We start from the raw sequence: 13380 nt of genomic DNA on the forward strand, positions 1-13380 counted from the left end.
TAGAGTTTCATGGAAATCACAATTCTAGACGCCAATCGATATCTCTAATCTCTCTGCTCGACTGTAACTAGGACATTCCTGGCTTGGATTCATCTGGTGACAGGGAACTCACTACCTCACAGAGTAGCCAGATACAATTGAACTGCTCTATAAAAATAAATTTATCTTCATATTGAACCAAGAGATGCACACTGTAATTTCTACCAATTGGCCCAAATTCTCCAGAGGAAGTCAGAAAAACCTATCTCTCTCCTGTGTTTGACATCTCTTCATTTCTCTGAAGACTGTTTCTAACTTTTAAATGCAGGTAACCTAAGAGAGAAATGCAGATGATTTGCCATGCAAATTATTTTCCAGTGCGTTATTATAAAGACACGTTCTTCCACCCCATCCCAAATATGCCAAACACCCACATGTAGATGCTCAATTCCAAACAGGCACCATTGCAATTGATGTGCATGGACCTAGGCTTTGCAAAGAGGGAAATTACTTTATTAAAATATCTTGAAGGAAAGAGAATCGGAAGGCTTGGAGTAGTATCCTGCCTCGCACTCCAACTACCCGTATATCATTAGGCAAGTCATCTAACTTCTCGGAGCCTGTTTCTCATCTGCAAACTGCAACAAAACCTACATCAGCAGGATGTGGTGAGGATTAGCGCGAATTCTCAATAAATACTAGTCCTCCAATTTAGCAAGCTCCGCAGTTCATTCGATGCGCTCGGCGCTCTTTCACCTGCGGGATTCCCCTTCACAAGCCGGAGTCTGCGCTCTGGGCTCGACTGAGGCTCCCTGGCCGCTCGCGCTTTTCTCTCCTTCTCCAAGATGGCGGCGGTCGGCTGCGCGGAGGCGGGATCCGGGCCATCCGAGTGAAGGTAGCGGCGAGCGGAGCCCCCACGAGACCGGGCTGGGCCCCCACTCCAAGGCGGCAGCGGCCCCGCCCCGCCGCCACCACCCTCCTGGGGCCCGCGACACCGCCCGGGGGGCGCCCCAGGCCCGTCGCGGCCTAGCCCAGGGGCCGAGCCGGGGACTGGAGTAGCGGCCGCAGTCCGCCCCCGGGAAGGGGCTGGAGCGGGCCGAAGGAGGAGGACTGGCGGGAGCTGTTCAAACGGGGAAGGCGGGAAAGCTGCGGGGCCGGGAGGGGGCGTGCGGCCGCCCCGGGGGCCTGCGGGCTGGGGCCGCCCCTCCCCCTGCCCGGGCCGTCTCCGCCCTCCGGGGCGCCGGGAGGCCGCCTGGGACGCGGGAACCAGGGTCGGGGCTGCGGTGCGGCTGGGGACCCGGGATGTGGGGTCCCCGGGGCTGTCAAGGCGAAAGGGCCCTGGAAGCAGAGCGACGGGAGGTCTGGGTCCTCGGCTGGAAGGAGTGGATGCAAGGAGCTTTCTTTGCCTTTTCCCAGAGCTTTGTTGAACTAGCTGTTGCTGCAAAACTGTCGGGAGTGTCCCATTGGTGTGCCGTGGGGACCACAAAAGTGGTGGTCCTGGGGGCTGTTTGTGTAAATAACTGATGTTGCGTGTGCTCTTCGCGTGCGACCCAGTAGGAGCGTGCCTTCGCCGTGGGATCTTCTCCAGAGGGGCCCATGGCCCCCCACGGCTCTTACTTGTAGATTCACTTTATTTGATATCACGCAGAAGAGGAGGAATATCTAACTCGCTTCTTTCTGAGGGTTAAGCTGGTGGCCGGTTTTGTTTCCTCATAGCAGAATAAATGTAAAAAAAAAAAAAAAAAAACTGAATCCAGAGTAAAGCCTGTTGATTGGAGGAGGCTTGATAAAATTTGTACTGCTGATGTTTGGGGAACGTGCGTTAGCCGATCTGTGCGGTGGTCGTGGGTTCGGTTTCATTGCACTGCGATGGGATGATCCAGTCCTCACCCTGCGCCGGGCCGCGGGCGTCTCTGCAGTTTCCAGAGCTGGCAGGGGCTGTGAGTGCTGCATTAGGTAGGTTCTCGGAGAAGGGGATGGCAAGAATTCGGAGTCGCTCTGTTCTGAGATTGGAGGAAATCTCGACCAAAAAAAAAAAAAAAGAGAGAGAGAGAGAGAGAGAAGACATCAACTGCCCATACCCTAGAGGTAACAACAGAAATCAGAAACTGGCAACAGCTGAAGGTGCATCTTCCTTTTCCTGCGCTGACTGGCAGCTTGAGTTCCTGAAAGGGGTTCTGGAAGATGAGAACAGAGTCTTCAACACGGCTCTCGTCCTGGACTGGACCTGGATTTCAGGATTCCGCTTGCTGCCTGGTTTCAGGGGTTTCACTCGTTTCCTGCTTCAAGACTCATTTAAATTCTGGGATGAAGAGGCCCCGGGCGTGATTTCCGACGCGGCTCAGATTACCTCCAAAAAAAATCACCTTCTGAAACTTTTTCCCCCCGGTATTTATAATTTGAACTTTCGAAATAGCCAAGTACCACTGAGGATTTTGTTTTTCCCTAATTACTCTGTTAATCCAGAAAGCTATACCTGAACATGATGGAAATACTTATCGACAAGAAAAAGAGCGGCTCTGCGTCCCCTTTTTTATATCCTGAAGAAAAGTCCCTGAAGATCCATTTGATGATTTGCCCATTTTATAAGTGCACGTTTTTTATGATGATGGGTTTCTTTCTTCTATAAACAATATTAAGTAACAAACCTTTACTTTATGTTGTCATTTCATAGCACACTGAGGAACAAAATTGTAAAATCATGCCTGCCTCTTGAAGTCAGCAACATTTAATTCTATGAACTTCCAAATTGTGGAATTCAAGAGAATGGGTTTTCACACCTGTTTCACATTTGCCAACACTCAATGTCATTGTAGCCTCTATTTTCTACTGTGAAAATCAAACCTAATATCTTTTCATTTTCATTAATCCTCACGATCTGCTACCTAACCCTGAACTCTGAATTTATTATCGTGGATAATATGCAAGACCCAGAAGGAATATTGTGAGTCATCTGATCTTATATATGTTGCCCTAACTGCCTTTCTTCCATACTGTTGCCTAAGACTTCTTTATCTGGTTTCATCTTTCTTCTGTGAGTCAGCAACCAAAACTGACCCCTAGGCTGCAGTAATGTCCTGGTTTTAAGGGACCTAGAAATTCAGGGTCCATCAGTTTCCTGGCTGAGTGACATGTGGTAGGTAGTCCATTGTGTTTAATTTTAGTTTTTTTAAGCTGTCCTGATTTTTTGGTGAATTGGACTTGCCTGCAGGCCTCGTTCATTTTCTTTTACAGGTTATTTAATCCTGTAATTCATAAAATGCTCTTCAGTGTTTTTTTATGAAAATTTGAATAGTAGCTGGCCGAATTCTACTGGATAATGTGAAGACCAGCGCATGCTTTCTCTGTTGGCCGTGCCTTGGAGGAGTAGCTCCTGATTTTCTGTTCCCTTTCACAACTTCTTAAACCCACTTGTTGTTTTCCAGAGCGGTCAGTCATGAGACCATGAGCGCTTCTCATAGTCCAGCAAGTGGCCATTGTTGTCTCATGCTGCCTTCAGAGGTGCTTACTCCTGTTTTGACAGTTGCTCAACTCTGTTTTGTGCTAGTTTTGGTGCTCCCAGAGGGAAGGCCTGGTTGGAAGTCTCAGGACCCACCTCTGCTTCATCTAGAAGTGCCTTTCGTTGTTGACAACAGATGGTGGCCATATTGATGATGTAGGATATTTAAAAATATCTTGTTTATTTTTAGAGAGAGGAGAAGGGAGGGAGACAGGGAGAGAAACATCACCTATCGGCTGCCTCTTGCACACCCCCCAACAGGGGACCTGGCCTGCAGCCAGGCATGTGCCCTAACTGGGAATCGAACTGGCAACCTTTTGGTTCACACAGGCTAGTTCTCAATCCACTGAGCCACACCAGCCAGGGCGTGATGTAGAACATTTAAAATTTTTTCCCCATCTCTCAAACGTTGTTTGTCAAAATTCATTTGGCAGGACACATGGAACTTGAGGTCTCAAGTTGCAGTATCTGTTGGCATTGCCAGCCTGTAGAAACTAATGGCATCTATGTATTTTTCTAATAAGCTCAGTATTTTAGTGCCAGTAAGATGATATGCTATTTTCAAATGAATGGATATAATTTCCTATGACATTCCCCCTCCACTTACCTCTTTGGAGTTAGTGCCATTTGGGTAGGAAGGAGAAGACATGTAATTTCTATTTGAGAAAGCTTGATGCTTAATGCTAAATATGAAAAACTGGCTACATTGTGTATCTTACCTCATTATATTTGTACATGAGACCTGACATTTCCTAGGAAAAGGCCTTTGAGCAAGCAGTTTTTCAGTTTATCTTTAAAATAATTTAGTTCATGTGTTTCTTTTCTTCACCCTAGCTTCTCTGACCTTGACCAAGTCCATTCCTCAGTCCACTTCTTAGAGAAGTAAAGAAATGCTTTTTTTTATGTTCCTTAATCTTATCACTCACTCTGGGTAAAACTTCTTTTTTTCTTCTTTCTACTTTCAAAGTAGGCATATCTGTGCATTGTATTTTATCTAACTTGTACAGTTCTCTCATTTATTCTAAATGTGACCCTTATGGAAGTTTTCCTTGTTAATTCATCTTTTACAAAAGTTACACGCTTCAGTGTTATCCATACCTGTTGAAGGGGTCGGCAGTGTCTCCTCGAGGTGCCCTTCCGCATTTCCAAACCCCATTATGGTAGTGAAGGTAAAACGAAATTTAATGAATGGCCAGTCACACCAACTCTTAGGCATTCTCTAACTGGATGAGAACATTCTGAATATATTTAGTATATAATTTTTAACTGTCCTACAGGAATTGTGACATTGCCTGTCCTTATGAAAAAATTTACCTTAGAGTGTAGATCGATCATGGCTTGTCATCCTCAAAGTCAAAATGGACATGTAAACTTGAATGCCAAGAAAATGATATTAAACAAATTCAAGATAATACGTAAAACCTGTATATTATAGTAATTCTTCAAGTCAGTGAAAATCTTAATGATCGTAAATACTTCATCACCAGTGGACAAACGATCATTCTTCCTTATTTTCACCTAGCCTTTACGAGGCTCCATAGTGTTGAAACCTGTCGCAGGGCCAGCTGATACAAGAAGCATACCCACTGTTGCATTTCTGTGATTTCAGCAAACAAATCACGTGGCCCAGCAAAATGCACACCAAAAAATGATCAAAGATCTTTAATATCCATGTAATGTTATCATTTCTGTCTCAATGGCACTACAGTGGATTTTAGGCTGCTATCAATCCAAATGATCGGATTTTGTGGTCTCCAGTGTGTGATGTAATCTGTCTTGCTCTGCATCCTGCTTTATCTGCATTTTGTAACCATGACTGAACTATCCCTCTGACTTAATGTCGGCTTTTACTCTGTCTCGGTGTTGTCAGTCCTGTTGGCATTCCAGAAATCCTCATTAATTTTGAAGTAATTTTTATGTGGGAGGTATCTTATATACTTCCCCAAACATCAACTTTAATTCATGAATCAAAATCAAATTAAGCCGAGTGCACGTCCTGCAGTTTCAATCCCAGTGTATTTACAGAATGAGGAGGTGACAAGACACTCCTTTGTTTCCTGCTGCCCTTCCAGCCCGCCCTTGGATCGCCGTGCATTTCCATCGGGAAGGTTGCTTCTCCGCAGTGATTTCGCATTACAGGAAGGTTTTCCTTCTTTGTTTCTCAGACCTGGTCCTGTAGACGGGAAGGCGCCTGGACACAGACACATTCTCAAAGGCCCCGCAGGACCGCCATGGCTTATGATGACGCCGTGAAGAAAGAAGGTATGACCCCTTAACCTGAGAAGCATTTCAAAGGGGGTGTCCTCTTCAGTGCTTGCAGCCCGTGGACATGGAGACCAGGACTGGCCATAGCAGCCTGGACTCCCAAGTGATGATCCAGAGCACTATTAAGCCTCCACGCCATCCCCAGACTGGGCCCATGGAAACGAAAGCCAAGACAGGGTTCCAATACAAGAGTCTGAAATGTAGTAGTCTTTTGGGGTGATCCCCTGCAGCACTCGTGGTCCTTGCCAGCTCCAGTGTGCCGGAGTCTGGGGTAGGAGTCACGTGTTGGACTCCCACAGAGCAGCACAGCCCGTGAATCCTTACTCTTTCCAGCCTTACCTCTGCAAGCCTGTCCACCTGCCTGCCAGATCACAACTAAGAAACCATGTCTGAGGATGCACACTGAGAATTTGCATAGCGTAGAAGCATTGCTTCTTCAGGTTTGATTCTTGTATTTACAGCCAAGTCATCAACAAGTGTTGTCCCCTTGGATCTGGCCTTGTATTCCATTGGACTCGCTGAAACATTGTTTCAGTTTGGAAATGGAGGGACTTGTTGCATTGCATAGGTGGTGATTTCGTTGTTTCTTACTTGCCTCTTCTTTCCTTTCCTTTCCCACATGAACCGATGCCTCTCAGATTGTTTTGATGGTGACCACAGCTTTGAGGACATAGGACTAGCAGCCGGCCGAAGCCAACGAGAAAAGAAGCGGTCTTACAAAGATTTTTTAAGGGAAGAGGAAGAAATCGCTGCTCAGGTCAGGAATTCTTCCAAGAAGAAGTTGAAGGTAAATTCTAAACATTTGAATCCGGAAAGTTTTAAACTATCACATATCATATTTCCTAATGTTTGAAGAAAGAAGTTCCCTATAAGAACTTTCCAAAAGAAAAATAAACAGCATTTGTGTCTATTTTTATTATTTTCTGTTTTACTTTGTTTTCCAAAGTCAGAAATCATCCAAAAACAAGATTAGTTCCAAGCTGCTTTTGCCTCATCATCTTATTCATTGGTCAGCTCTTCTTCCTCTTTGATTCCAGGACAGCGACCTCTACTCCTTGGGGACGGACGCGCACAAGAAGAAGAGGAAGCGCTCCTCCGATGATTACTACTATGGAGGTGAGGCTGGGGCAGGGCCGCGGGGCGGTAAACACATCCCTGGTTCTTGGAGTCGGGTAGGGGAAAGGGATCCAGATGTTGCTGACTCAGTGGCCTATTTAACAGGACAGTGGTTCTTGTTCTGAGTGCCGGTAAACCAGTGTGAAGGAGGAGAGAGGTGGAGGGCTGGTATTTTGGAGGATTCAGCATAGAAGAACAGTCTTCATTTGTGATACACCAGGTACCAGGTTCCTTCTCTCCCCGATCGTCCACTTATCTTGTGCCCGTTGTTACTGAGCATCCCTTGTGCCATATGTAGCCCTGGGCCCTCTGGCCTGCGCCTGCGGGGTAATTCTCAGTCCAGTGCACATCCGCTCACAGAGCAGCTTTTCCTGGCTCTACTGTGTACACAGCTGACGAGACTAACTCTTTACTAGAATGGGTTTGTCCTGGACACGGAAACGGACAGCACTCGGTCTGCAGCGTGATCTGAGTTGTTGACCCTTGAGCAACATGGGGGTTTGGGGCACCGGCCCCCGCACAGTCGAAATTCCACATGTAACTTTAGCCTCCTGAAAGCTTACCTGATAGCCCGCTATTGACTGGAAGCCCTACCTCTAACATAAGCAGTCAACACATACTTTATATGTTACATGTATTATGTGCTTTATTCTTACAATAAAGGTAGAGAAAAAACAACGTTATTAAGAAAATCATAAGCAAGAGAAAAAGTCTGCGTGCGAGCGGGCCTGTGCAGTCACACCGGTGTTGTCCAAGGGCCAGCTGCACGCGTGGCCCCACAGCCGCGGTCCGTTCTTGTGGGCGCACGCTCCGTGCTTGCGTGTGAAGACTCGCTGAAGAGAAACGGCCTTAGTGGCGGAGCTGTCTCCGGGGTCCGAGGCGGCATCCACCAGTCCAAGGAGCCCGTGGGCATCGCCTCTGCACGTTAGGAAGCAGTGGAAGGGCCTCCCTTTAAATCGTTCCTGTTAGCTTCTTCCTCGTGTCAGCTGGGTGTTTGGGGCGAGAGAGGAAACTTGTTGGCAATTTCTTTGTCACATGGACACGACTTCTCTTGATTATTTCTAGATCTTTCGTCTTTGGAATCGTCACAGAAGAAAAAGAAAAAGTCCAGCCCACAAGCTGCCGATACAGCTATGGACCTGTTGAAAGCGATCACTTCCCCGCTGGCAACGGGGTCCAAACCCTCCAAGAGGACAGGGGAGAAATCCTCTAGTTCTTCGAGCCATTCGGAGAGCAGGAAGGAGCACCACAGGAAGAAAGGCGGCGGCGGCGGCGGCGGCGGGGAGCTGTCCGCGGAGGACGGCGGCTCCCACCGGTCCAAGAAAATGAAGCCGCTCTGTGTGAACACCGAGACCCTGACCCTCCGTGAGCCTGACGGGCTGAAGATGAAGCTCATTCTCTCCCCAAAGGAGAAGGGAAGCAGCGCAGCGGATGAGGAGTCGTTTCAGTACCCCTCCCAGCAGGCCTCTGCTAAAAAGTCCTCCAAGAAATCCGCTCGGGATGAGCAAGGTGCTTTAGTCCTGGGACACGAGTTACAGAGCTTCCTGAAGACGGCCCGGAAGAAGCACAAGTCATCCTCGGACCCACGCTCGTCTCCCGGCCCTGAAGGCTGCGGGTCTGACGCCCCCCAGTTCCCAGAACCCCGCAGTGCTAACCTGGATCTCTCGGGGCTTGAACCTATCCTAGTAGAATCGGACTCATCCTCGGGAGGGGAGCTGGAGGCTGGCGAGCTAGTGATCGATGACTCTTACCGGGAAGTCAAGAAGAAAAAGAAATCAAAGAAGAGCAAAAAGAAGAAGGACAAGGAGAGGCATAAAGAGAAGCGTCACTCCAAGTCCAAGAGAAGTTCAGGACTTTCTGCTGCAGTGGCGGGAGAAGTCGCGGTGACCCCCGGGCCTCCTCCCAGCACCCCCTACGCTGGAGCAGCTGCCCCTCCCCCACCACTTCCCAGCCTCCACACGGACGGACACAGTGAGAAAAAAAAGAAAAAAGAAGAAAAGGATAGAGAGAGAGAAAGAGGAGAAAGAGAAAAGGTAAAACGTTTCTTTAAAGTGTGGTGGGGCTAAGAAATGGAGCGGGTTTCTCCCGGGCCGGAGCAAGTGGGCGAGGAATCCAGCAGCCCGAGGTGAGCCATCTGGACCATCAGGAGTGTAGCAAGGTAAAGCTCTTGGAATGACACAAAGTAGAAAGTATTACCAGTGGCCGGGTCTGTCTGGAACAAAAGAGCAATCTTAGTTATCTGTGGGTTTTCCGAACAGAGTTGCCCCGTTGTGCCAAGCATAGGTTTAGGAATGCCGTGGCTTGTTCCGACTGGGAGTTGGAACTCCTGGAAGGAGCCGCCTCAGCAGCAGCACTGTCTGCGTGGGGCGGTTGGGCGAGGCAAGAAGGTGTTTTATGGGTTCATTTTGAAAAATGTGCTTTTAAAATTAGAGCCATGACCAAGCTAATGGCCTCCCACTAACTGGTGGTGGCCACTTCCTGGTGTTTTTGGTGGCCGGTGGGTGTTCTTCCTCCATTGGGGGGCGCCCTGTTGGCCAGCCCCGTGCCGCCATGGGCACTGCTAAGAGGAGTGGAGGTGAGCAGGAGCAGTTCTTGACCTTCGGGGGCTCCCTTGAGGAGGTAGGGATGAGAAACCAGTCACCCTGCTTTGGTTTTTTTTCTTCACAACTCAAGAAATTTTCTAGCACTTGTACTTCAGGGGCTGATAACTATGTCATTAAGGTTTTGCTTTAAAAACAGTTTTTCCCCTAAAGTAATACAATATTTTTGTAGAAATTTAGAAATTCTGAATAACAGTAAGGAAAAATCAATTATAGTTTTGCCACCTAAGGATAGCCATTTTCTTTCTTTGTTTATAGTTCTGCAGAATGACTGATAAAATCTAAAAGAAAAATTACTAAAACAAAAGACAAAGTCTAATATACTAAGAATTTGGGAGTGGCAATTCATTTCAGTCTATAATTGAGGTTCAACTTTTTCTCCCCACAACAAAGAGTATATTTTTAAAAACTATTTATGTCTCAGAAAGAAAACAAAACTATACCTTTGAAGCCAAAAATCAGTGTGAGCATAAAGAGCTGTAGAGTCAGCCCTGGCCTGTGTGGCTCAGTTGGTTGCAGCATCGTCTTGTAACCAAAAGGCTGTGGGTTCGATTCCCAGCCAGGGCACATACCTAGGTTACAGATTCCTCAGCCCAGGTGCGTTCAGGAGGCAGCCAACTGATGTTTCTCCCTCTCATCAATGTTTCTCTCTCTTCCTTAGTCTCTCTCTAAAAGCAATGAAAAAATGTCCTCTGTTGAGGATTAAATAAAGAGGTAGAACTGTATAGTCAAATACTAGGTCAGGTTTTATTCATTTGTGTATTTGAAAATTGCTTCATGAAGTAGTATGTATTCTGTGTGAGATTCTGTTTAACCTGAGAGTTTCCTTTCTAGTAGCATACGATGATGTCATAAACTCATCTCACAGAGCTGAATGGGGAGGGCAGGGCAGTCAGAGAAAGCCTGAAGAGGAAGCAGGGAGGGAGCGCGTGGAGGCAGAGGGATGTGTAGGAAGTGGTGTTGTAAGACAGCTGAGCTCCAGCCCTGGGTTTCCAGCTGTCCGACAGATCTGTCTCCCGGGATGCTCTGGGTACCTCACGCTCCCAAACCTGCCTGCAACTCCTCCTCTATCTCCTTCTGTATTCCCTATTTCCTGCCAGTCACCCCAAACTTAAAACTGCTTGCTTGTCATTTTTTCTCAACACTTCATTATGAAATTTTAAAAAAAGAAATTTGAAGCAATGGTATGGTGAACACCCTGCCCCCCACTGAAATTCTACAACTAATATTGGGTTAACCAAAAAGTCTATTACATTTTTTCCATAAAATAAAAAGATACACTTTTCATTTTCACCAATAACTTTATTGATGTAGGTATTTTGAGTATGTCGGCTGTCTTCTGCTACTGGCCAGAGGTGCTGCTAAACATCTTCCAATGCATAAGGCAGCCCCACAGCAAAGAGTTATTTGACCAAAAATGTCAACTGTACCAAGAAACTTTGCAAACCACTTTTGATACATTGGATCAGTCACAGCACCTCCTCCACACACTGCACAACTCTTTTCTTGCATGTCAGTTGCATTTTTACCTTCCTTGAAATAATAAAGCATAATATGCCAGGAATGTTGCCTATCTTCTTCCATCTTCAATATTAAAATGGAGGCACAAAAGTTCGCCAATTTTGATTGTTTTCTTTTTAATGCAAGCCTATAAGACAGCTGTGGAAATACAATATAATGAAATTATTTCCAGTGAAGTTAAAGACAACTAAGTGCTACTAGAGCCATCGTTCTAGTGGAAAAAAACATGGTGGACTTTTTGGCCAACCTGGTATTTTGCTGTTTGCCGTAGTGTACATCCACCAATCCACCTTTTTAATGTATTCAGAGTAAATTTTAGATGTGCTCTTCACTCCTAAGTACTTCAGCTTGCATATCATTAACTTAAGCTCAATATCTGTTTTCAGAGCTTTTTTATGCTTTTAGGTAAAACTTACCTACGATACAACCAGTGCACTAATGCTAAGTGCGCCACGGTGAGTTCTGGTAAGGGCACCCGCCTGTGAGGCCCAGCCTATGTCCAGATCCTGCCCCTTCCGTCTCCATCCCCAGAGACAACCGGTGTGCTGCTGGTTTCCAGCTTTATGGTTTACTCCTTTTATGGTTCACGCTTGCATTTCAGTCTTCCCTGCTCTCCTCTGACTGGGTCCACGCAAGAGTTGGGCCTGATGTCTGTCCTCCTTGAGCAACTCCCCGCCTTCATGTCCGCCGTCACCACTGCCACTGTCCTGGGCCTCGTTCCTCCCTGCACTTCATGTGGTCGGTGGCCTCCTTTCCCTTTCCTCCCCATACAACTCGTCTTTCACGTTGACAGGAGACCGCCCTTGTGCACCACCTTCCTCCGTGGGTGCTCACTGCCTGCGTGTCAGACTGGGAGCGCCGGGAGGCCCAGGGCCGTCTGGCTTGCTCTCCACTCCATCCCCCGGTGCCTGCGGACTCTTAAATATCGGCGTCCAGACCCTCGGCTGGGCACTCCTGATCGCCTCTGGTTTAGCCGTGACCCTCCCTTTTCAGGTCTGACCCTTCCTCGTCTGCTTTGCATTCGCTGTGTGGGAACTAAACTTGTTCTCAGACGTTCTCACCGCCGTCCCTTTGTGCATGGTGTTCCCCCCACCCCGCCCGCCGCAAGCTGTGCCTCCCCTTCAAGACCTAGTCCCTGCCACCTCTTCTGGGACAGCTGACCCTCCGGCCAGAATTAACTTTTATTTTATTTTATTTGACTTTAATTTACTATTTTTTTATTTCATTGGTTTGAGAGACAGGCAGACAGACAGACGGACAGACAGACACGTTGGTGTGTGGTGTCACTCACTGGCGCACTCCTCGGTTGCCCCCCGTGGGTGCCCCGCCCGCAACCTTGGCGCCCGGGGACGGCACTGACACCCACTGCACTGCCCGGCCGGGCCCAGAATTGGCTTCTGGCCTCTCGTCATCATGTGCTGCCTCTCTTTTCCTGCACGTGCTGTCTCCCTAACTGGAGTTACCTTCACACTTGTTCTGTTTCCCCCGTTAAAAACTGTGAGCTCCTCACAGGGGTTTAACTCCTTGGGGACCGTCGTCGTCCCCTCACTGGTGCCTCCAACTCCTCTGTGTCCTTGCTAAGCATGTTGTGGTGTTTGTCAGATGAGTGAGTACATGGATGAAAGCAGGTATTGAAAAAGGAGGTTGGGAGCCAGGCACAGAGATTTTAGATTCTGAAATAAAGGACTAGGCAGTGGGCACTTTGGGGTTACGAGCAGGGTTTAGATAAGCTCTACATCATAATTTAAGAATAAAACCGTAGAGGTGTACCAGGGGGTTTAGACTGAGGGAGACTTGAGACAGATGGCCCAGAGGTTTATTACACAGTCCACGGTCAGCAATAAAAGCCCGATAGAAATAAAGTTGAGAAAGACAGACTCGGGAGAGGCTCTGAAGGAAAACTGACATGGTGTGGCAATCAGGCTTGGGTCTGGAAGACAAACATAAATGAGCATAGAGGTGTCCCTCAAGGTGTTGAACCTGAGTACTTTTGAAAATAAAATTATAATCTCCTCAAGGGTAGAGACTTATTTATAATCCCCCCACGTGGCTAGCAGTTGCTAGTGAAAAAGAGTTATAGTGTAGGGCAAAAGCCTGTTATGAATCAATACAAGGGAAGGCAAAAAAAATAAAAGTGGAATTATCTTCTGGAGGCAGCCCCTTGTTGTACAGGCTTCCCCCGCTAGGTGAGTGGTCTGGGAACCCGTCAGTGTCAGTGCCCCAGCCAGCGTTGTTGTGAGAGGCTGTGTTTGGCTTCAGTGAGGTTGTTTGGAAGACTTTCAGCACGTTTGCCTGTTTCCTGCTGGGTGATTTACTGGCACACCTGCCCACACTGCGCTGAGCGTTCAGCAGCTTCTGACCAAAAAACAAAAACAAAACCACGGCATGACCCCTGTGCCC

General features: G+C 47.5%; 1 protein-coding gene across 3 annotated transcripts in view; it reads left to right on the forward strand.

Moving 5' to 3' along the window:
- The first annotated feature begins 777 nt into the window (after window positions 1-777).
- HMGXB4 (HMG-box containing 4) overlaps window positions 778-13380 on the forward strand; it is a 34537-nt gene continuing 21934 nt past the window's right edge. The window contains exons 1-5 of one of the 3 annotated variants that reach the window (XM_036019536.1): window positions 806-874; window positions 5644-5740; window positions 6382-6530; window positions 6781-6859; window positions 7925-8884. In XM_036019536.1, coding sequence (XP_035875429.1) covers window positions 5710-5740; window positions 6382-6530; window positions 6781-6859; window positions 7925-8884 — 1219 coding nt within the window. In that variant the 5' untranslated portion in view covers window positions 806-874; window positions 5644-5709. Of the gene's footprint in view, window positions 875-5643; window positions 5741-6381; window positions 6531-6780; window positions 6860-6964; window positions 7080-7924; window positions 8885-13380 lie in introns of those variants that run through there. The other 2 variants (XM_036019535.1, XM_036019538.1) reach the window with 2 other exon arrangements.

Source organism: Phyllostomus discolor, chromosome 2 (assembly GCF_004126475.2).
Source record: "Phyllostomus discolor isolate MPI-MPIP mPhyDis1 chromosome 2, mPhyDis1.pri.v3, whole genome shotgun sequence".
NCBI lineage: Eukaryota > Metazoa > Chordata > Mammalia > Chiroptera > Phyllostomidae > Phyllostomus > Phyllostomus discolor.